At 44.7% G+C, this 22,574-nt stretch overlaps 2 protein-coding genes across 3 annotated transcripts in view; one reads left to right on the top strand and one right to left on the bottom strand.

The window, feature by feature from the left end:
- The window catches only part of LOC308323795 (uncharacterized protein), a 144,653-nt gene extending 134,930 nt beyond the window's left edge, over positions 1–9,723 (top strand). Inside the window, exon 14 of the transcript XR_013964848.1 lies at positions 9,631–9,723. The gene's annotated coding sequence lies outside the window, so the exon portion shown is untranslated. The remainder of the gene's footprint in view (positions 1–9,630) is intronic.
- On the bottom strand, positions 1–22,574 carry sh2b1 (SH2B adaptor protein 1). Of its 2 annotated transcripts, XM_080775618.1 has the most exons (10): positions 22,397–22,574; positions 18,914–21,084; positions 15,130–15,231; positions 10,858–10,949; positions 10,404–10,486; positions 9,296–9,451; positions 8,258–8,469; positions 6,105–6,279; positions 4,241–4,331; positions 2,313–2,482 (listed from the first exon to the last, which is right to left on the bottom strand). In XM_080775618.1, exons 2-10 carry the CDS (start codon positions 20,651–20,653, stop codon positions 2,461–2,463), a joined length of 2,673 nt encoding a protein of 890 aa, XP_080631744.1. In that variant the 5' UTR covers positions 20,654–21,084; positions 22,397–22,574; the 3' UTR covers positions 2,313–2,460. The 2 variants fall into 2 exon arrangements, with proteins under 2 accessions (XP_080631745.1, XP_080631744.1); XM_080775619.1 differs by lacking the exon at positions 4,241–4,331 and having other exon boundaries at positions 1–2,482.

The raw sequence follows: 22,574 nt of genomic DNA, 5'->3' as shown, positions 1-22,574 counted from the left end.
GTGTTTCACTATATTTATATTATATCATTATCATTAAATTCAATGTAGTACCTGAAACTAACCACACAGGGTGGGGCACAACATGGCCCACCCTCAACACACGGTCCCAGCAAAGAGAAAAGAGAGAGAGAAAGGCACAAAGTTTTAAAACTGAGAGGACACAGATCATGATTAGGGATGATGTTGATGATGATGGGAAAGGTGCATATACAGGCAAATACATGACACATGATGGCACAAAGAGAACACAAAAAAAGCGAAAGACGTAAAAATAATTAAAATGGAAGAGAAGGGTGCGGGTGACAGAATGTGAAGTCGAGTGGCTTGCGTCAGCCGATGGGGAAAAATAATTCAGTCGTTTTTGGTGGCAGACGCGGTCGTTCGACAAAGCTAAAGAAATTATACACCATCGTATGCCAATCATCTACAAGCCCCAGACGTGTTGTGAGCTTGTGGATCAGCTATTTTCAGCAATGAGATTTGGCGTGGTGGGGAGAGAAAAGAAAAGGAGGGGGGCCAAGTACAGACCCCTGGGGATCTAACCCGTTAGGAGGGTACACCTCAATACCCATTTTGACATGTTTGGAGCTTGTAGATCAGCAATTTTCACCGTACAACTCAGCCTTAAATGAACAGGAAAGCACTGAACTGAATGGCAAAAAGACAAGAGTGACATGAAGACCAATGAGCAGAGTAGACAACACACAGAAAGGCACAAGTAGAAAAAAGTAGGGATTTCTTTTCTTTTTTTCGTTGCAGTTTTTTTTCAGAATATTTGTGTTTTTCATCTTTTTTTTTTAATGAATGGGGAAGAGGTTTATGAGAGGACTGTGAGAGAGACACAGAGGGAGAGAGAGAAGGTGGGAATAGACTAGAGAATGAGGCATAGTAGCGATTTTCATTTTCTTTCCTTTTGTTGTGTTCTTTAAAATAACAAAACAAAAATGAAAAGGCACAAAGAAATGTCAACTGAAACAGGATGGATGGATGGGCACGGTGTTTACACATTATCGGAGTACAAGCATAAAAATAAAATGGATCTTTAAAAACAAAAATAAAATTAATACTATTATTCCGACCAGCATCATTATACTTATAGTTATTATTATTATTTCCATCGTCATTACTGTTATTGGTACCATCATCAATAATAATTTCTTTTTCAAAGAGAATTTGTAAAACTAAATCTCTCCCAGTTCGACGTTTGCTTAGTTTTTTCTTCTTCCTCTTTTCCCACCCGTCAAAGTATAGCAAGAAATGAGCGGAGACAGAGAGAAAGATTGGGAGGAAAGAGTGATGCTGTTGACAGTGACTGAGGTAAAAATGTTCTCCTGCCTGCTTCTAGTCTATTTTGCCACTGCTATGGTCAGCTTTCTAGCTAGCTCGTGTGTTGTGTGTGTGTGTGTGTGTGTGTGTGGACCACTGTGAGGTACTGGAACTGCTGCTGGCTTGTCAGAGTTTTATTTTGTAAGCTCGCAACAGAGGCCTGATTCGTACCTAGCTGCGCGTCCAAACATCCGCTCTCCAAGCTGACGACGTGTCTCTTGTGCGACACGTTGTGAGTTTGCAGATCGGCAGGTGGGGGGGCTACACGACGCCGGCACGCAACCGAGTATATATTAAGCGTCTGTCATCTGTCAACTATCATCTGTGCACACCATGGCGTACCGGTAAAACCAAAAGCGCTCATCATACAAAGAAATAAAACAATAAAATTAGTGTACCGTTATTTTAGTGTTCTAAAGTTGTCTTCACCGTTCTGTCCGCTAGCTTTAGTACCCTCCCCTTCTGTCCCTCTGTCTGTCAGTCAGTCTCTGTCTATCTTTCTAGCTCGCTCGCCGGAAATTCTCACGTGACACTTTGTGTGTTTTTCTTTAAGTTTAATAGTGTTAGTACTTCCAGTCTCCTCCGCTTCCTATGCCCCACCACTTGTATCCCGCCACTGTAGCTCAACCTCCCGTCCTGCTAACAACATAAAATACTGGTTATGAATGGCTATGATATACGACGCCTCCAACCGATCTCCCTTTTGCGCGCACATACTGTACATAGGTACGTTAGCGCACGCAACACAAGCTCTTCTTGTCCCCCCTCCTCTTGGCTCAAAACTAAAAGAAGGAGTACTGGTTATCGATGGCGCGCGCCCGGCCGCCTTCCCTGTCCTCGCCGTCCGTGGCCGCCACTGCCTCTAGCTGGCGGAGCGGCGTGTCCCTCTCCCGCTGCTCCTCCCAGTCCTCTGCCCCCGCTGCTCCGCCACCTCCTCCTCCTGTTGCTCCACCACCTCCCCCTGCGCCTCCGACGACACTGCCGCTGCCTCCTACTCCTCCCACTCCTGCGGTGGCGGCAGTCGTTCCTCCTCCTCCTCCGGCCGGCTCCGTGTCGTTGGCGGGCCGCTCCTGCGGCGGGGTTGGGGGCGGCGGCCGGCCGGGGGGCAAGGGGGGAGGAGGCGGCTGGGGGGGGCTACGGGGTCTGCTGGTCAAGTCTGCGACGGGGGGCGGGGAGAGAGAGAGAGTGAAAGAGAATGCGAGAAAGAGATAAGATTGAGAGAATAAGAAAGAAAGAGTGAAAGAATCAAGACAAAGAGAATGAGACAGAGAACGTGTAAAAGAGAGGAGAAAGAAAATGAGGAGAGAGAGAGAGATGGAGTATTAGCAAAACAAAGTGTAAATAAAGGAGAGGTATGGGGGAGGGAGGGGTTGGGAGGTGAAGGGATTGGAGGAGAGAGAGAACATGAAAGTGAGTGCAGTGCATGTCGGTCGTCATGGGTCCATATGACACAGTCATGGAGAACAGTCCCACACACGTGCACACGCACACCCACAAACAAACAAGTCACACTGCCAAAGGACTCTGATCTGGTAGCTGCTGTGTGGTGCGGAGTCTGCGCATATACACTTTCCCATTCTGAGGCCGTTTCTCCGCCAGACACTTCGAGTTTGGAGACTCTGCCCGGCATCTGAAGAATGTTTCTTCTGCTACAGACAATGCTCGTCTTACACATGCAAGTTGTTGGGCCGGGTGGTTACGTGAATTTGTTTACACCACCGTTAATGAATGATTACAGTAATTGTGTATCTGTTGAGTATCTGTGTGATTTACTTCTAATTATTAAGTGGAGGTGCATGTCTTAAAGCACTAGGTGCTGGACAGAAGAAATTAACAACACAATGAAAAGAAATATGTTACTTCCTTCCCTATGTTACTTAAGATCAGGTGGTGGAAGCTTCACGTGGTGGTAATAGATCGAGCACTAGGGGAGCATTTCCCAGTGTGTGGACTTTAGAAGTAAACCAAAGGAGTGAGACATATTATATTCATACAAGAAAAATTGACCATGTGTGGATTACTTATCCATTACGCCGGCTGGCGCATAAGGCAGCAACAAAGTTTCTCCACTTGCATCCGTCTTTGGAAATTGTTTAAGGACTGTTTTTACTGTATTGGATTACCTACGTTGTATGATTTGTTACCCTACTTTTCCTTTGCTGTATAAAAAAAACTATTCGGATTCTGAAGGATCTTTAAATCCTTGACATCATACTTGTCATCATCTACTTGTCGTTTGGTTTTCACACACACTGCACCCCCAACGAACCTGGTTATTTCACTTGCAGTCAATCCATCAATCTTGCAAATACTTCAAAGCCAATATCCATTATAGTATGTGCTCTATGCCAATTCAGGTATAGCGATAGTTTTTGACCAAGGAATCCTTCACAACGTAATAATGCTTAATGTATGCTCTGTTGTCAAATGTTGACGCACGCCAATATAGCCGTTCTGCAACTTCACAAATGTGGTGGGTTGTGAGGTTGCAGACTGGCTATATTCAGAGTAAAGGTCCTTTCGAGATGGGCAGCGATTAACGTGCCTAGTAATGAATTGGCAATGAGAGGCCTGCGTTTTCTTTTGTATGCGCAGAGAAGTTGAGGGGCAAGCGTATTTATGTGGGTGCGGTCCCGTGAAATTGTCGCGCGGGTGCTTGTTTAGTGCACAAGCCCGCGACTGACTAGACCTGGATTTTGTTGAGCTTTCTTTTTTTTTACGCTTGCGCTCTTCATGAGCAGACCTGGAGCAGACCTGTCGTTGATCCAGGCAACAACGTCTGCGTCACACGCTGATCATCTGAAGAAAAAAAACACACACACACACACACACACACACAGCCACACACAGCCACACACAGCCACACACAGTCACACACAGTCACACACACACAGCTGGGTCAGGTCTCACTTACACACAGTCAGAGATGGGGGTTGATGGGGAGTCGGGATGGCGCGTGGTGATGACATCACAGACTGTGGGCCTGCTGCCTGCCCTGTCGCGGCCTGCAAAAAGGGATGATCCCGAGGGATGTGACAAGACGACAACAACAACATATAACAACAACAGAGACAAGCTGCTCAGAGCATGGGTGCAGTGATGATGGGTGGCCAGCAGTGGGGGAGAACGGTGGGTCCAGTAGAAGCTTTTATGTTGATCGATTGACATGTAAGAAATACAAAATACATGGATCACTCCATTAACGTTCTTGAGGCCAATTAATGCCCTACCCCGTCATACAACGGGCTATATCAGGTGGCAATCAATCAATGCTGATTTAGTTATATTATTTTCAGCAATTTTGAATTTCAACCTCAAGCTACTTTTGCAGCAGTGTAATAAGTTGTAAATCACCCCACCACAGGACAGGACCAAAAAGTATAAAAAGGCTATGCTGTTAAGCGGTTTCCATGTTGAATGAAAGATTTCTTGAAAACTCACATAGTAAGTATATAAGTTTCAACGACCAGTAGCCGTTTTTTTTAACGTTAGAAAGTTCTCAACATGTACCGGTACATTGATAAAAATGACCTATGTATTAGTCTGGGATTCCAGAAGGCGACATACCGTTTCCTGTTCCGGTTCATGTTCCTAATTGCATCATTGAATTGGCTTAAGGTACAGGGCGGGCAGACACACGTTTCAAGTGGCGCCAAGTTCCATTCACTCCAATTATAAGGGGAAAAACCAGAAAGAAGGTCCCCACGCGACAACTTTACAAATCTGATGCACTAGTGTGAAGAATGTGTCGGGTTCAGCATTGGTGAACTATCACCCGGCAGTGATAGGCACTAGCCAATGGGAGAGATGCATCCTGTGTTCACTCCACTGGGCAGGGTTTTCACTTGAACTTTTATTCAGTGCACTCCAAATGCAAGGCAGACCATCCAGAACAAACACATCACACATGCCTCCTTATTTGTGGTGAATGGCCTGAATACTTTGCACCGTTTCCCTCCATCTGAAAAGCTTACGTGTGCATAATAAAGAATAGCATTATAATAAATTACCATTACTAAAATAAATTATATTATATTAACACAGTTTCACATAATCACATGGGCTAAAATAATTAAAAAAAATAAAAGATAAACACCTCTGTGCTTTCTCATAAATTGCACCCTCCTATGAATCGGTCATTCATAATATTGATGTAAGCGTCAACTGTCAAGACCAGTGGTTTTCAACTTCTTTTCATATCAAGGTCGATTATGTATTTGCCATTTGAGCCATGGACCACTGTTTAAATGAGATTTAGCCTCTCAAAACGTAGAATATTTTGTTATCTTTGGATAAGATTTTGTCCACAGTTCCATGCTGTATTGATGTGGTAGGAGGTAACATGAAAACGTTGATCAAAATAATTTAATTCTTCTACATTCTCCAATTGTGTAGACATGTTAATTAAGTAATGCAGATGTTTAACAATAATTTAGCTCTAGAGAGCATACAATGTTGGTTTCATTTCACACTCTCAAGATATATAGGATATGTCACAGGTGCATCCATATTTTTGTTTTAACCCAGCACCTCTACCAAGTGCGTATTCTATTCGTTTTTGTTAATGTGTTTCTCAAATGAATTCATGTTTGATATGTGGATTAACTTTGTGAAAAAGATATGTGGATTAACTTTGTGAAAAAATGCACAATTATATACACAAATGCTGGATGAGGGCCTAAGACACATGAATGATTACAGCTAAACAGCAGAGTTTAAAACTTGATTTATAATTCCATCTCCACTCCACGGTGCTTTACCAATGGGAGGGGGTTTACCTGGCTGCCGGATGGCGGTGGCGCCCACAAAGCTGATGAGCGTGACGTCCGAGGCTCCGCCAGATTCCAGGGGAATGGGGTGCACGCGGAAGTGCTCTAGCATGTCGAAGATGGACTGGAACCAGAGGTGCTGCACGCGACACTGGCCGTCCTCGTTCAGGGACAGACGCAAGTGCTGGCGGCCGGGAGGGAGTGAGGGAGGAGGGTTTAATGACATAGCTATAGAATTGATAAAATGAAATCTCACGGCTGAACCACTTTGTCCCACTCTGTGATTTGTTGACAACTTGCTCAGTTTCTCTAACAAAGAGTAACACAGTACAGTATGTACGATGATGATGTATTTTCATTCTAAACTAAAATGTGGCTGCATTAAAAATGTTTTTTAGGAAAGTGACAAAAATCATTTAAGTACTTTTTTTTCATGAATTTAAGTTTTTTTGTTTTAGGGGTTAGAGGTTGGGACAGCCACCTTTCAATAGGAAGTGACATATAAAGGATGTTTTTTTACATATTTAATTTTATATTATCTCAATTAATGTATTGTGATTAATTAGACCATACCATGACATTACTACAGTGAAAAGTCTGAATACTAAATTGTTTTTTAATATGTGTTTTTCATTGTGGGACTGCAATTTGAACCAATTCGGTAGAATAGCCCATATACAGTTAATATGTGTGTGTGTGTGTGTTAGGCTGCACACTTGGTGATGAAAACCAAACGAACGCTATTTTCGTGATCGGACACAGCCAGCCAGGGACCCAGGGACGGACCCAGATACACAGCCAGCCAGGGACCCAGGGACGGACCCAGATACACAGCCAGCCAGGGACCCAGGGACGGACCCAGAGACACAGCCAGCCAGGGACCCAGGGACAGACACAGATACACAGCCAGCCAGGGACCCAGGGACGGACCCAGAGACACAGCCAGCCAGGGACCCAGGGACAGACACAGAGACACAGCCAGCCAGGGACCCAGGGACGGACCCAGATACACAGCCAGCCAGGGACCCAGGGACGGACCCAGAGACACAGCCAGCCAGGGACCCAGGGACAGACACAGAGACACAGCCAGCCAGGGACCCAGGGACGGACCCAGAGAAACAGCCAGCCAGGGACCCAGGGACGGACCCAGAGACACAGCCAGCCAGGGACCCAGGGACAGACACAGAGACACAGCCAGCCAGGGACCCAGGGACAGACACAGAGACACAGCCAGCCAGGGACCCAGGGACAGACACAGAGACACAGCCAGCCAGGGACCCAGGGACAGACACAGAGACACAGCCAGCCAGGGACCCAGGGACGGACTAAGCGACACAGCCAGAGACACAAAAGCTCCCTATAGGAGTGGTTGCACGACTCAAAAATTATATAAAGTAGTAGTCATTTTTGTAATAGCTTTAGGCCTTTCGGTGCATACTGTATCCATATCATGATAATGGACTGGATATTGCCTGTGATTGTACTATTGTGATATGGCATAAATGTATATAAATATCATCGGGATTGGCAGACACTAAAAATCAAATGATCGGAATAGGATCGGGAGCAAAAAAACATGATCGGGACAACCCTAGTACAAAGATAATATTAGTGAACCTGTATAGAAATGCATGCACGCATGGATCATATTTACAAGTAGGATTCATGCACACAGCACGTTCACCCATCTCAAAGTGTGCTATGACTAATGTATATACACACACTACCTGGCTATTTTTATTATACTTTTTTGATTTTGAGCTTTGTTCTTTCAGTTGCTTCGTATTTATAATCTGTGCATTCAATTCTTATTTTAAGCTTGTGTCAGTAAAAAGGAACATCACAGGTGCAGCATGGTGACTGGGCATATCATGTTTGTTTTTTGCTTTTTCCAAAAAGGATGTTTTAGCAAATTCAACATAAACTAGGCGGAACCAGGGAGGAACAAGGCTTTAGAGCCTGCTGGTTAGTCAGTCAGGGACCAATCAGAAGGCGGACAAAGGGTGAATTGTGGAGTTTAACTACATATTCTGGGCATGTAATTTTAGTCTGAGATTCTTCAAAACTTTAAATATCCGATCTTCAAGTTCACATGTGTCATATGCAGGCACACAAAGGACAAACGAAGGGTCACGTCCTTGCAGTTCATGCAACAGTCTCACCTTGGCTTTTCCCTGGAAGTTGAAAGTGAGGACGTACTCTCCACGCCTCGTCTCGCTCTGGCGAACCAGGAAGACGCCGTGGCTGGCCGTGCCGCCCGCCAGCACCAGCTGGGCAGCCTTGAGTCGCGACAGCGTGCCATGGAACCATTGGCACTCACTGAGCGGGTGCTCCACTGCCTCCCCTGTGCTCACCTCCGAGAACAAGAAGGAACCTGGGGAGGAAGCAACATGACGGGCAGTTAAACCAGAGTGTAATTTTAGTGCTGAGAGCTAAAGATGATATCCAAGTCCAACTGTACTCTACTGTATGTTAGAGGCCTCTGGTTGTAATTTATTGTATTTAAATTAAGCTTTTGCAATACGAGATGTCCTTTGATAAGCCCACTTATTATACATACATTAATACCTTATTAAAGCAACAAGCCACAAGGTCTACGGTTACCTTTATCTTATAATGGCTGAGAGGCGTAGTGAGGCACGATGCGAAGCAAAGTACCTCCGACCCTCTCAGCCATTATAAAATAGATGCACACACCCTCGATGTCTTCCTGTTCACAGTGGCAGAGCATGACAAAGGATTTTTTTTATTCCAATGTAGTCTTTATTATTAATCCTTATCATTAATCCTCCCCACATGTCTGTGTTGCCACTGCTGTTGTATCCAACTGGCTTACTCGCCAGTGAGTACCCCCCTCCGTCCTACTCCTCCCGTTCAACACTCCCTGCTGGCAGTCTCCATCCGGCCCATACGATTCACTACTAGCTCATTGACAAAGATTGTCCACCCCTAAACACAGCCAATGTGTTATAATCTCCTATTCAGAGATTAATGGTACAGAATACAGACATATCCCCAATTCTTCCACATAATGTGAGCCTTCCAAAGCCTCCGTTTTCCATGGATGTCAATTCACAAGCATGACTCAAATGGGTAATGACGACAACGTTTTGAAGTAGACTACAGCGGTCAGAAAAAGAGCAGTTTTACAAATATAAATGGCCAATTGTGTGTAAGATATAATTAGTACAGTGTTCTACCTGTGGCATCTGGTGTCTCAGCAAAAGGTGTACCCAGACTAGCCCCACCTCCTCCCAGAACTCTCCCATCCGGTTCGTCAAGAGGGGCTCGAGGTGGCAACTCTGGCGGGAGGGGCTCCATTAGAGGGGAGGAGCCTCCAATTCCTCCATAACACACTGAAACACAAGGCAATACATAATATACTGTATAGTGGTGAAGAGGAGGGCCATCAGTAGCTTCTACACACATCTAATGAGGATTGGATGGATATAATTGGAGAAGTTGGAGTAGGGAGAATAGTCAAGGATTATTAATAATTCATGTGGCCAGCCATCTATGATTATATTTGGGCAAGGTTTTAGGGTCGATTCATACTCCTATTTTAGAGCCGAATAAAAGTCGGTTCGGCGCTGTAGAGCCTACAATTTGACGTCATTTGAGGTTCGGGGGGGCGGGTACCGTCCTAAAGTCGGCTCTTCGGTGCTACTGAAATTTTCTGACGAGCCGAAATCATTTCGGCACTACAGCGCCGAAACAGGAGTATGAATCGGCCCATAACATTGCCATTTTATCAAAACCATGGAGATCGCCGTAGATTTAGTTCAGTCAGGCCGTAAACAAGGAAGTGAACGGCAGTGTGCATGCCCGAAAACATGTCTAGGAGCACTGAAGAAGAAATGGCCAAGCAATTTCTTTTTAAGATTTTAGCGATATCATTAAAAAAATACCCTAAGATGTCCTGGGCTCCCTATGGGGAGTCTTCTAAAGACGTCTGGAGACGTGTTGATGTGCTGATCAGTCATGTAGTTTTGTGAGATCATAATTAATCATGTCAGTCATGTAGTTTTGTGAGATCAATATTATAACAGTGTCTCCCGGTTCAACGATGAGATGCTGCTCTGTCGATTGACATCACTGACCATCCACCCAGCGTCCATCTGAGAGTTTATGGCTAAGGCGTCAGTCAGCACAGTAGGGTACATTGTCCATTCATGTACCTTTGGTGACGTTGGCCGAGTTTGTGTCACCGGGAATAATAAAAGGTGTGAAATGGTTATAGCTGCAAAACTTAGGACACACACACACACACACACACACACACACACACACACACACACACACACACACCTTGTGAAAGACGGTCAACAAACTCCGGTGTCCCACTAATATCCAACGGCCCACCGCACACACCCTCGATGTCCTCCTGTTCACTGTGGGAGAACATAGAGGAGATGATGAAACATCGAATATGAATGATGCAGATCTGTTACTGGTACTACTGTTGCTTAATATCCAAACGCTGAAGGAGACTTTGTCGAAACGTTGGTTTCTTTCAAAATAGTCTTGCATCGGGGCTTTGAGCTATATGCTCACTCAGTTATTGACAAGTGTTTCCCTTTCCCTTTATTGTGCGAATACAAACATTGACACAGTTGTCTTCGCATGTGGAAAGCATGACGTGTGAACTGAGATGATAATAAAGCAATGAAACACTGTGCAGAATTTACTTATCAGTTGTCTGGTGTCTCTATAAAACGTACTGTTAATACGTCAGTACTCCAGATATAAAGTGGTGTAATACCTCAGGCAGATTCCGTTGCGGATGTCGCTCAGCCAGGCTCTCATTTGAACAGCATCCCGTGTCTCAATCACATACTGCACCGAACCCTCCAACTGAGACAAAATTACAAAAAGGTAATAGAACGTTTTACAGTGTTTCATTATTATAAAACATTTGTTATTTAATCAAAACACATGTATCATGTTACAAAGTTAGTTCTACTTATACTGAAGTCCAGCAACTGGAAGCCTTGAACCTAATATATGCAATTTGCACCAGAAATCACCTTTTTCGATGCCAAACCAACTTTATTAGAGCTGAAAACGGTAAAGCTTTTCATTCAAGCTTTGGTAAGGCTGCTTGCTACGCTACCTTGATCTTAGTTTTCAGACAGGGAGCGATTGACACTTCTGTAGCAATAGGCTCTATGCAAAGCAGACATATTGGAAAGAAAATGGGTCTCTTCCTTACTTCCTCCACAGGTGTTACCAATAATGCAAATGAAGACTGTTCCATTTAGTGTAGCACAACGGTTCTCAAACTTTAATTTCAAGGACTCTCATAACCATGAGTGTACAAATGGAACCAAATGGACCATTACATTTGGTTCAATTCCACTCTCAGGCCCCTTTTCCACCGGGGTTGAACCGGTTCGGTTCTTTCTTCCCGCCAAATATTGAACCAGTTCAGAGTGTTTCCACTGAAAATGAGTTGGTTCCGAACCATAAACGTTTGTTCCCAATGTGAACCACAAAACAGTGGTTCAGCTTTGTAATTGCACGCAGCGCTTTGTGAACCGAGACTATATAAGTGGGTGTGTCAGTAGGTTGGAACTTGTCAGTGGGTTGGAACTTGGGAGAACACAGACACGCAACATAACAGAACAGAACTGATAACGATGCCGCCAAAAAGAAAAAAAAGGATCGTCAAAGAATGTGCAATGGTCCGATGAGGAAACGGAGTGTTTGTTGTCCGTATGGGCATCTCTGCGTCTGCGTGTATGACGGATCCTACTCCTTTTCAACATTTTGTGTTTAGGTATAATAGCACCACCAAATGAACCAGGGTTCAATCTGGTGGAAATGCAGCTGGTTCGCGACCGGTTCGCAAAAAGCACCAAGGTTCGGAACCGCACTGGTTCTGAACCGACGTTCTTTTGGTGGAAAAGGGGCCTCAGAGTTACACACCGGTAAGGGGCCATTTGGAACCCCCTCAAAGAACCATGAGGGTCCCTCGACCCACTGGTTCATTCATTAATTTATTCTCGAAAGACATTGAGGTTACCCTCCTTTGCAGTGTTGTCGAGATGCAACATAATAGACATTTTCAAAGCAATAACCAAAAACAAAACAGATTAACAGAATACAGAACAGCAACATGTCCTCATTGTGTGATGTAATAAATCTTTAAAAACAGTTGCAGACACACATCTTTAATTTAAGCTGTACGTCATTCCATGTGGTTGGGGCTCTAAAACAAAAGGATGTTTTCCCCAACTCTGTGTTAAAGGGATAGTACAGAATTGTGAATTATCCCTTTAACATTTGGAACCTTTAGTGTGAGCCAGTGACTGGAGCGTGTCCTATATGTTACAGGATCACAATCCAGCAGAGCTTTAATATACAAAGTCGATGGGACTTTAGAATTGCTTTAAAAATAAACATATACCAGTGTTTATTTCGCTTATCGGCGAAGGAAGGCCAGCCCACTCTGCCATATAGAAAGCAGTGATGAGTCCTATAAGGTTCACCAGATATAAATCGCAAAGCAGAATGATAGTCCAACACAGAAAGAAAGACTGCTTCAATAACCCTTTTTATACATGGAGTTGGTGGAGCAGTGTTTTCAGTGCATGCACAAAATCTGCACACTGACTCCGTTTGACCAGAGCCTTGATTATCTTCATGGCAATTTATTTCCAATATGGCTACTGTGCACGGAGCCTATTAATTGTCACTGAGAGTGAGTGGGCAGGTAAGGAGGCATTGGCAACCTTACAGGCATGCAGGTGCAAACCTGTGGAACTGTCGTGGTAGAGTTAAATTGTCTGAAACTCTTAATTTTCTCCTACGCAAATGTGCAGGGAAAGATGGGATGAATGGGCTGAACTTGAAACAAAGTAGCAGTATCGGGGTACAAATACTGTAGGATGCACTCGCCTCGTTGACCACCATCTGTGTATCTGCAAGTAAAATGACATTCACAGATGCCAGTGGCCGATATCCATGTCATAAATATATACACTGAATATATAACTGAATATGTGCTCATTAGATTAGTGTGATGAGGGGCTCAGTGACTTTAAAACTGTTATTTTATTATGAAGATTTTGAAAGAATCAATTATCACCCCATACCGACTGTGGATTTGAGTGAGCCATCTGGCTATTGACTCGTGCGACAAACTGTCATGATATTTTTACACTGGAGCTGTTGGACAAAACAAATTTCCTTCTGGATCAATAAAGTATCTATCTATCTATCTATGTAGCGTTGTGATATAGCCTGAATCACTCAAAAGTCAAAACTAATTAGAGGAAAGGAAATGTCTCCCCTTCATGAAGCTACAATGAGCCGCGCACGCACGCGCTACATGAGGGTCTCAATATACTGTTTGTTTCAACCAGCCTGAAATAGAGATGTACCGATACTGGAATCGTACTTGGGCCCGGGCCCGATACCACCGGACCCTCAAGTACTCATAATCGGAACCGAGAGTATCAAAACATTCGGTTGACACTAGGCTGAACAAATGCAAAGAGAGCCAACACTGCAGCAAATCTTTATATTCGGCGGGCAACACCATCAGATTATTTTTTTTGCCTCAAGCATAATGAAAGAAAGTCAGCTATAAAAGGTTAAAAGAAAATCTTGAAATTGATGAAAGGTAGACAATACTAGAATGTGTCCTAGAATAGAAGAAAACGTTGAATTGCTAATAAGCAAAATAAAGAGAACATTTTGGAAAACCGTTTCAGGCTACTATTATTGTGGACCGGTAACAGTATCATTACAATTACAAGGCATGAAGATTTTAAGGTAAAATTAGTAAAATAAGTAGTTACTAGTTACAAAAAGTACTAAAGTCTGAAAAAAAAGAAAAGGTATCGGGACATCTCTAGCCTGACATAAATATTAAGTAACGAGGGTAGACGCTATATCGTTTGATGAGGGTTTGAAATGTAACTAAATAGGCTATAAATATGAAAGAATGAAATACTCACTATGATTACCGATGACTATACTGAAGTAGGCTATAAATAAAATGCAGTAAGGGTTTTGCCATACCGTGAACAATCCTCAAATATAAATATGAATTGTGTCAGGAGCAATGTGAGCTAAGTTAGCTGTTGCTGTGAACTTACTATGCCATTTGAACATCTAATTTCCTCCTCTCCGCTTAATAAAACTTCTGACAAGCTGTATTCCAAGAACAGGTGCATGACATGCAGCATGCACATTTCGACCAATACAAATGGTGTGGTGTGGGCCTGGGGACACGGCCGCGAAACCTCACTATAACAGAGACATATGATAGAGACGGTCTGGCTGAAACACATCTTTGAATTGTTATTTTAAACATCATCCCCTACTGTACATGTAATATTGATGCATCCTCCGGCAAGCATGGAGTAGTGGACTGGATATAGCAGATGTCCAGGTATTTCACACAGACAAAGATAATGTCAATAAACTGGTTCATTTAGCAGCCAACTAATGAGCATTGACCATATCAAGCCAGGTCTCACGGCAGACAGTACTAACATAATAAAACAAAACGTGAACGGAGCATATACTCACTCTGCGGGCCAACATTACAGTATAAATATAATTGAGACGTCACAGAGAGGAAACCCTGAGGCGAAATGGACATAGTGGCCGAAAGTGGTATTGCAGCTCGAGCCAGCACTATGCATTGCGCACGTTCACATTATGGGCCGATGACACGTAAACGCTATGTTTCATACATGAACGCGCGCAATGATAGTCAATGGCCAGCGCGTTCACAATTTGGCCCAATCGATCCCAGAATGCACTCTGTTCATACCCGGAAGGAGGAGTGAAATCGCCTCGTGCGCTTTTGAGCAACTTAATGCAAGTGGATTGTAGGAGAAATCCGGTGACATCTCTATTAATATATACTCTAAGCCTTAAGGGCCTTAAGGGGACAACACAATACGGACATTATAATATAGTGGAAGTGAAGTCAGATCTTGTACAAACAGCAAAACAAAAAGGAGCAGTGCGCCACCTTGTGGCATCAACTGGCACTGCATACTGACTGGTACACTACCTGTAAGAGGAAGGTGTTCTCCTTGTCGGGTACCTCCAGCGCTGTGGTGCTCCGCACATCTACGATAGAGCAGCACGGGACTGTCAGCCTGGGCTTGGACGACTGATATGGAACAAAGGAAAGAAAACACAAAGTCATCAATCCACTGTCCACTCACGTTAAATCATTTAGAAACTAATAACTATGCATGTTGTTGACCAGGTTCCCCCTGGAGGCTGTACTGGTCCCCGCCTTTTTACAGAAGAAAAGAAAACATTCTAGCCGGTCTACAGGATCACAACTTAACACATATTGAGCTTGTAGATTGGCTAGTTTCACAGAACGGTTGCCTATTGTCAAGTCAATTGTATTTATATAGCACATTTAAAAACAACAGCAGTTGACCCAAAGTGCTTTCCAAAAACAGATTGGCAGAAGTCTATCTACAGTGCAGAAATATAAGCATATAACGCAATAATAAACAAGTAAAGCAAAAATAATCCACAAAAACAGACTACAAAGGTAGGTTTTCAGGTTGGATTTAAAAACCTCCAGGGTGGGGCTAGCCTTGATGTGGAATGGAAGATCATTCTACAGTGTAGGTGCGGCTACAGAGAAGGGGACTGCAAGGAGTTTGAAAGAGGAGGATCTAAGTGTCCTAGTGACAGGGGGGTACAGTTATGAGGTAAGAAATATAGGAGGGGGCAAGGCCATTTAGGGCTTTGAACACAAAGAGCAGGGTTTAACTATGATACGATATTTAACAGGTAACCAGTGCAGTTGTGCCAGTGCAGGGGTGATGTGTTCTCCTTTTTTAGTTCCAGTAATAAGTCTAGCGGCGGCATTTTGAACCTTCTGTAGGCGTGAGATGGTGTGGACTGAGGCAGCCCCAAATATAAAGAATTGCAATAGTCTAATCGGGACATGATGAATGCATGGGTTACTGTGACTAGGTCTGTGTGAGTTAAAATAAAGTTACATTTTAATTTGGCTATGGTTCTGAGCTGGTAGAAACTGCCTTTTACGATGAGATTTTGTGCTGTGTCAAAGAAGACTCCCAGGTTCTTTACTGAGCTGTTGAAATGTGACTGCAGGGGGCCAAGTGAGTGGGTTAGACGGGTGGTAAAGGTTGTGGGGCCAAAGATGATTACGTCACTTTTATTTTGGTTTAGTTGAAGGAAGTTGGTTGCCATCCAGCTTTTGTGATGACATGCCCAGAATAGGGACACTAGGGTCCATGTGGTACATTTTACTATAGTTTGATTGGAATTTGTAACTCCATCCGGCCTCTATGTGTGTGACTGTGTGTGCATGCGTGTGTGTGTGTGTGTGTGTGTGTGTGTGTGTGTGTGTGTGTGTGTGTGTGTGTAAAACACCGCCCTCAATGGGTTCCAAGTTGTAATTAAACCCTCATTAGACTATCAAAGTTAAAAAGAATGGAATCACCAAAGTTAATGCACAGACCATTATGCTCCTAGAGAGCATGAGGACCTGGGTTTGAATCGGAAATCGGTCTTGTCTTGTCTTGCAACACACACACACACACACACGCACGCACACACACACACGCACACGCACGCACGCACGCACACGCACACACACGGCCGGCTGTGTGTCTTTGTATAGCTCCCTCTTACTACACTGTCTCTCTCTCTCTCTCTCTCTCTAAAAAAAGAGAAAAAAGACTACCAATGCTTCTAATGTGCATGTATAGGGTTGCTAAGGTCTTCTTCATAGGTTCGGGGGTGAGCATTTAGGACATTTTCTGGAAATGTGTGCACCACAAAGTGCAAACATTTGCAAGTGGACGCATTTACATGTCGTTTAACTTTTACCCTGTGCCCCCTTAATGCTCTGCTTGTTTTGAAGTAAACGGCAACATTTGAATCTTCGATACATACATTTTGGAGAATGAAACAGATTAATGTTATGTAGTTAACATTAATGTGTCTCTCTGCTACTCTGGAGCAAGTAGTAGTATGGTTCAAGTTCAACATTCACTAGTGGTGCATGCATGTCAGCACTGTGCAAAAAGAAAGATAACAATTCTGTCATGATATTAAAATATCCCAAATGATATCTAGTCTCATATTATGGGTGCGTTCGCAAATACCGCACCGGAGCGCACTCGCCTATTAGTTTGCATTGCACAGTGTGCTCTGTGAGCTATTTCCAAACGTGCCCTATGATAGAAAGAAATATCATTGATAAATTGCCCAATCCTAATCGGAACCATGCTGGACAGAGGATGCTGATAAGGCAAATGGTTTTGAAATGCGTACCATTTTTGTATTGTGTATTTTAATGCATAGAAATCAACATTTCAAACACTATAAAATGAGTCAGTGCTTTGAGAGAGAGAGAGAGAGAGAGAGAGAGAGAGAGAGAGAGAGAGAGAGAGAGAGAGAGAGAGAGAACTGATAGAGAATTGGTTGACATCAGCCTTAATTAACCCTCTTGTTCTCCAAAATCTGAAACATAAATATAAGAGCCAGCCTCTAATACTGGACAGTACATGTTATTGATTGATTGCCAATACAGAAAACCACAAAGAGACAGCAAAGACAGCAACTGCCATGCAATCATACCAACGCACTAGTTCACATTCTCAACTGGCCTGAAAATTAAGGCCCGGCCCAAAGATGGGCCCTAAATGGGCCGGGTTCGGGCAGCATTTGAGAACTGTGATTGCCATTGTCATGCAATCACATTAAAACTGCACTTTAACTAACTTTCCTCTTCTGCCCCCAATTTGCAAACTATTATATATTTTCCGGACTTTAAAGCGCACCTGAATATAAGCCGCACCAGCTAAATTTATAATAAATTATAAATAAGCCCCATAGAGGTCATAAAGATAGATTTAGAAGGTCCCCTAGTGGCCGTTAGCTGTACAAATCCATAGATTAGCCGCACCATTGTATAGGCCGCAGGGTTCAAAGCATGGGAAAAAAGTAGCGGCTTATAGTCCGGAAATTATGGTATATAGATAGAATAACACTAAATAAACATTATGCAAGAGCTAGTAGTTTAAAGATGATGTAAATAACAGCTAGTAATGTTATTCAGATGGTATGTAGGCCTACTGTATGTGTTTTTCTTTTCTTACTGGCAGACAAATACCAAGTGTGTTATTTAGATAACATGCTTGACGTCTACTTATCCTAGCTACCTACCTTGTTTTCTGAGCAAGTACTTCAAAAAAATGGTGTTATCCTGACCTTGCACTCGATAAGTCACTCTTGATGAGTTTGACTTGAAAAATGTACTTGAATTTCATTCAAAGGTCTACATGGCATACTCAAATGTAGTATTGGGTTCTAAAAGGTTGGATAGGTGACACATTTAGCTTAATCCAAATTGACATTTAGTTTCTATTTTGTCTGTGCCATCGTCACTGTTACTTGGATACAAATATTGACATATTGCATAGAAAATAAATGTATTAGCGGTTGACAGTCACCAGACCGGTCACAGGAATACAGTGTTCTTGAATCGCCTTGCCCATGTTGCCATACGACAAATGTATCGTTCAGCTAAAATACAAACCAGTCAGGCTGCATCAATTCACATTGAGCAGCTAGTTGTTACCAGCCAAAACCAAACATCATATTTAATCTGGACCCTGACATTAATGTGTTCAAATATCAGATCTGCAAGCTCACAATGCATCGCTAAGTTACACATTGTGAGCTTGCCGTTCAGTAATTTCACCAGGAGTTATGATAATGTGGTTATTAACATTTTGTATTTGTGTACGCTTTGTTTCTTTTTGCACTGAGAGGTTGTGGATGAATGACTTTACCTTGGGCGGAATGAAGAACTCCAAGTAGTACTCCTCTCCCCGGTCACTCCCTTCCTTGTCCCTCTCCCTCAGGACCAGGCGACATTTGTGCCAGCGTCCCCCTCTCCAGGGGACGTTGCCTCCACTGGCCAGGGGCTGCACGGGTCCCGTCTGTGCCACACCGGAGGCCGTTGAAACGTTGTTGTTGTCCGTGCCATGGTGCAGCAGACCGAAGGAGAACCCAGTGAAGCCGTGGCTCCCCGCAAACTCATCGCTGGACGAACTGATGCTCACCCCGCCCTCCCGTACCAAGCGGCTTGGCTTCCTGGAGGGGGCCATGGCGGCAGCGGCGGCCGCGCTGCTGGGGGGCAGTGTGGAGGCGACGTGGGGACCCAATGCAGACGAGGAGGAGAGGGCAGGGGGTGGAGAGCGCGACAGCCGGAGCTTCTCCAGCCGCTGGCTCCACTTCTCCTTCTCGCCGCCCTCGCCGTTGCTCCGCCGACGGTCGCGGGCCGCCTCCGAGAGCGAGAGGGAGGTGGCGCTGCTTGACGACGAGGGGGGAAGGGAGGAAGAGGACGAGTGGGGCAGGGAGAGTGGCAGGGACAGCGAGACGGGCATGGAGGAGGCGGGCATGGCAGGCTGTGTACCAGAGTTCCTCTTGCCGGAAGCGGCGTCCTGTACCCCCATGGTGTAGCTGTAGCTGGAGGGCAGCTGGCTCTGGCCCTGCGCAGAGTCGCTGGAGGAGCTCCGCCAGTGCAGGATGCCACGGACGCTGCCCCGCACGCTGCGGCCCACGTTCCTCAGAGAGAAGCGCTTCTTCAGTTTGTTTTTGGAGGAGTTGGACACGTTGTTGTTGCCTTTGGAGCCCAGGGTTGGCGGAGGAGTGACGGAGGTCGGCGGGATGTGGGGAGCGTGTGAGGGGTCTGCATTGTCCAGGCAAACCTCGGTGGGCTCTTCTTCCCTCTCCTCCACCTCAGTGTCTTCCCCCACAGGCGCCACCCCGAGCCAGCTGTCCTCCTCCTCCTCTTCCTCCACTGGCGCCTCTCCGTTCCCTGCTGCCACCAAGGCTGCTCTCTCCTCGCGCCGTCCGTTGTTGCCTCCCACCGAGGACGAGCACGAGGAGGAGGAGGAGGGCGGCAGAATTTGCGTGTGGGCGTAGGAGTCCTGAAACCTCTCGCTGCTGCGGTTCTCCAACACCAGCCGGGTGGGTGTGGGTTTGCCTGTGACTCGTGTCAGGTTGGTCGGCACACACTGGGGGTCCACTCCTGTGGAGGTGGTTAAGGGAGAGACAGCCTCTTCTTCCAGGGAGGTAGCATCCGACTGGGGAGCCCAGCTCCCGGCCTCCTCCCGCCCGGTGGCACAGCTTGACGGTGGCATGCCCTCTAGCTCACTCTGGAAATGGCGAACGAAGCGGTCGGTGAAGCGGCGGCAGAAGGCGGCTGCCGAATCCGGGGAGTAGTGTGGGTTCTCCAGGAGGAATGCCCGGAAGTGCCGCGCAAAGTCACCCGCCGCCACACGGGCATGCAGCTCACAGAACTCGGTCCAGCTCAGGCACGGAGAGGGGGAAGGCGTGGGTGTGTCAGACAGAGAGGACGGGTGAGCCTGAGGTGGGGGGCTCACCAGAAGGGGCAGCGGGGGAGGCCTGGGGGACAGGGGCAGTAAGGAGGGAGAAGGGGGCGACGGGGAGGGGGATGGTGAGGGAGGCAAAGGGGAGGAGTTTGCCGCCCGGGGGCTTGGTGGGGTTAAAAGAGAGCCGTTCATTCTCCTGAGAGGCCAGGGGCCCTGACTGGCTCAAGACAAATCAAATCACTTCAAAATGACGACAGAAACCTGAAGTGATTGCACAGCTGGTCTAATTGACTTGTGGTAAACACGGCACATTGGTCTAATAATTTACAAACGGGTGTGACCTTATGCCTTGCGCTCAGCTCCATCTAAAAACAATGCACCCGACCAATACGATGCTAAGCAATAACATCTAAAAGGATGTGCACTTCACTACATACTTAAATGAAATTGGTTTGTCATTATTTATTTAAAAAATAATAATAACTGGTTTTGAGTGGAGAGTAAAGGGGTTGGGGAGGAGGGGGGTGGGGTTAGAGGGTGTAGATGAGTCCGTTTCCAAAAAGTTTACCCCTTCTTCTTCTTCACTGTCTATTGTAAAGCTGAAAGGACACAACCACCACAGCCTGCGAAAGTAAACACAGGACAAATTGTGCACATGTGCACACGTTACATCACATTTCCAGAGTACACAACAGCACTTTCACACATTAATGGGATTATTACACACACAGCCCCGTCACCTGTTCAACCAAACATAATATGTGTCATACAAATAAATACAAAGCTACAAAATAATAACATAAAACAGGAACTTTGTCATGGCTGTTTCTATTCTTACAACTACTAAAAAACGGTGCTAACGTTAGTAAGTCTTGTATTAGCTATCGTTATTACACACATCAATAGAAACCAAAGCAGGGCAGCGGTGTGACATATCAGACCGTTTCATAGATGCGTTGAGCAGCCTGATGTATAATTAGCTTTTAGATCAGCGCTTGTCGGCGAGCGACACAGTCGTACGACGGAGCACATTGTATGCATTAAGCAGTGTAAATTAATCAGCTATAACTGGGCTAGCAAAGCAAGCTAGCTAGCTAGCCAGCCCAGTGAGTCCTGTTGCTCGCTGAGCTCTTTAAAAAAAACGCGCAGCAGCAGCCAGGAGGCAGTGGTGGAAAAAGTACTCAAGATTGTTTTACTTAAGTATAAGTATCAATACTGCAATGTAGTACTCTGTTACAATTAAAAGACCGGAGTTTACTCGAGTATATGTACAAAAATATTCGTATAAAAAAGTATACAAAAATCTTTTGAAAATAACATTTCTATACAGCTTGTCTGCTCCTTTATAATGGCCGAAATGTATAGGCTACTAGCTCTGGTCCATAGCTCTAATGCGCAGGGCAGAATCGTAGAAGCAGTAGAAGACTGAAGAAGGCTATGGACCAGAGCTAATAGGCTACTGCAGGGCTGAAGCGGTCAATGTATGTTGTAATAATAATCAAAATATTCAAAATAACGAGTTAACTAAAGTTTTCAAATAAATGTAGTGGCAATAAAATATTTGCCTCTGATATGTAGTGGAGTAGTAGTAAAAGGATTGAAATTTGGAAATATTCAAGTAAAAAATAAAAAAATACCCCAAATTGTACTTAAGTACAGTACTTGAGTAAATATACTTAGTTACTTTACACCACTGCTTGATAATAACGTTAGCATTAGCTTGGTTTATGTGGCAGATGGCGTGCTTCTGGTTTACGGTCTGTCTGTAACATGAAGCACATTGAATCACTGAAGGCTAGGCTAACCGTTAGTCGCAGCCAAAGCTAGCTATTAATAAACCCCAAGCTAGCCAAAAGCAAGCAAGAGCAGCAGCAGCAATGTTGCTTCAGTTGACAAACCACAATGTTTTAATGATGTTACGTGGGTTTCTGTTACCTGTGTTTTCTACGCTCCCGCGTTGTGTTGCGCTGTCTCTCCGTGTCCGTGGACCAAAGCGGCTCAACATGCTCTCGGTTGTAACGTCAGTAACCTTATCATGTTGTTTTATGATGCTTCTTCTTCTTGTTGTTGTTGTTGCTGCTAAATATGAATATTGCTGTGTGCCTGCCTTCTT

The sequence above is a fragment of the Protomyctophum bolini genome (genome assembly GCF_963924005.1).
Source record: "Protomyctophum bolini genome assembly, chromosome: 11".
In the NCBI taxonomy this organism is placed as follows: Eukaryota; Metazoa; Chordata; class Actinopteri; order Myctophiformes; family Myctophidae; genus Protomyctophum; species Protomyctophum bolini.
Note: the sequence above shows the minus strand (reverse complement) of the source record. Positions and strands in the feature narration are given on the sequence as shown.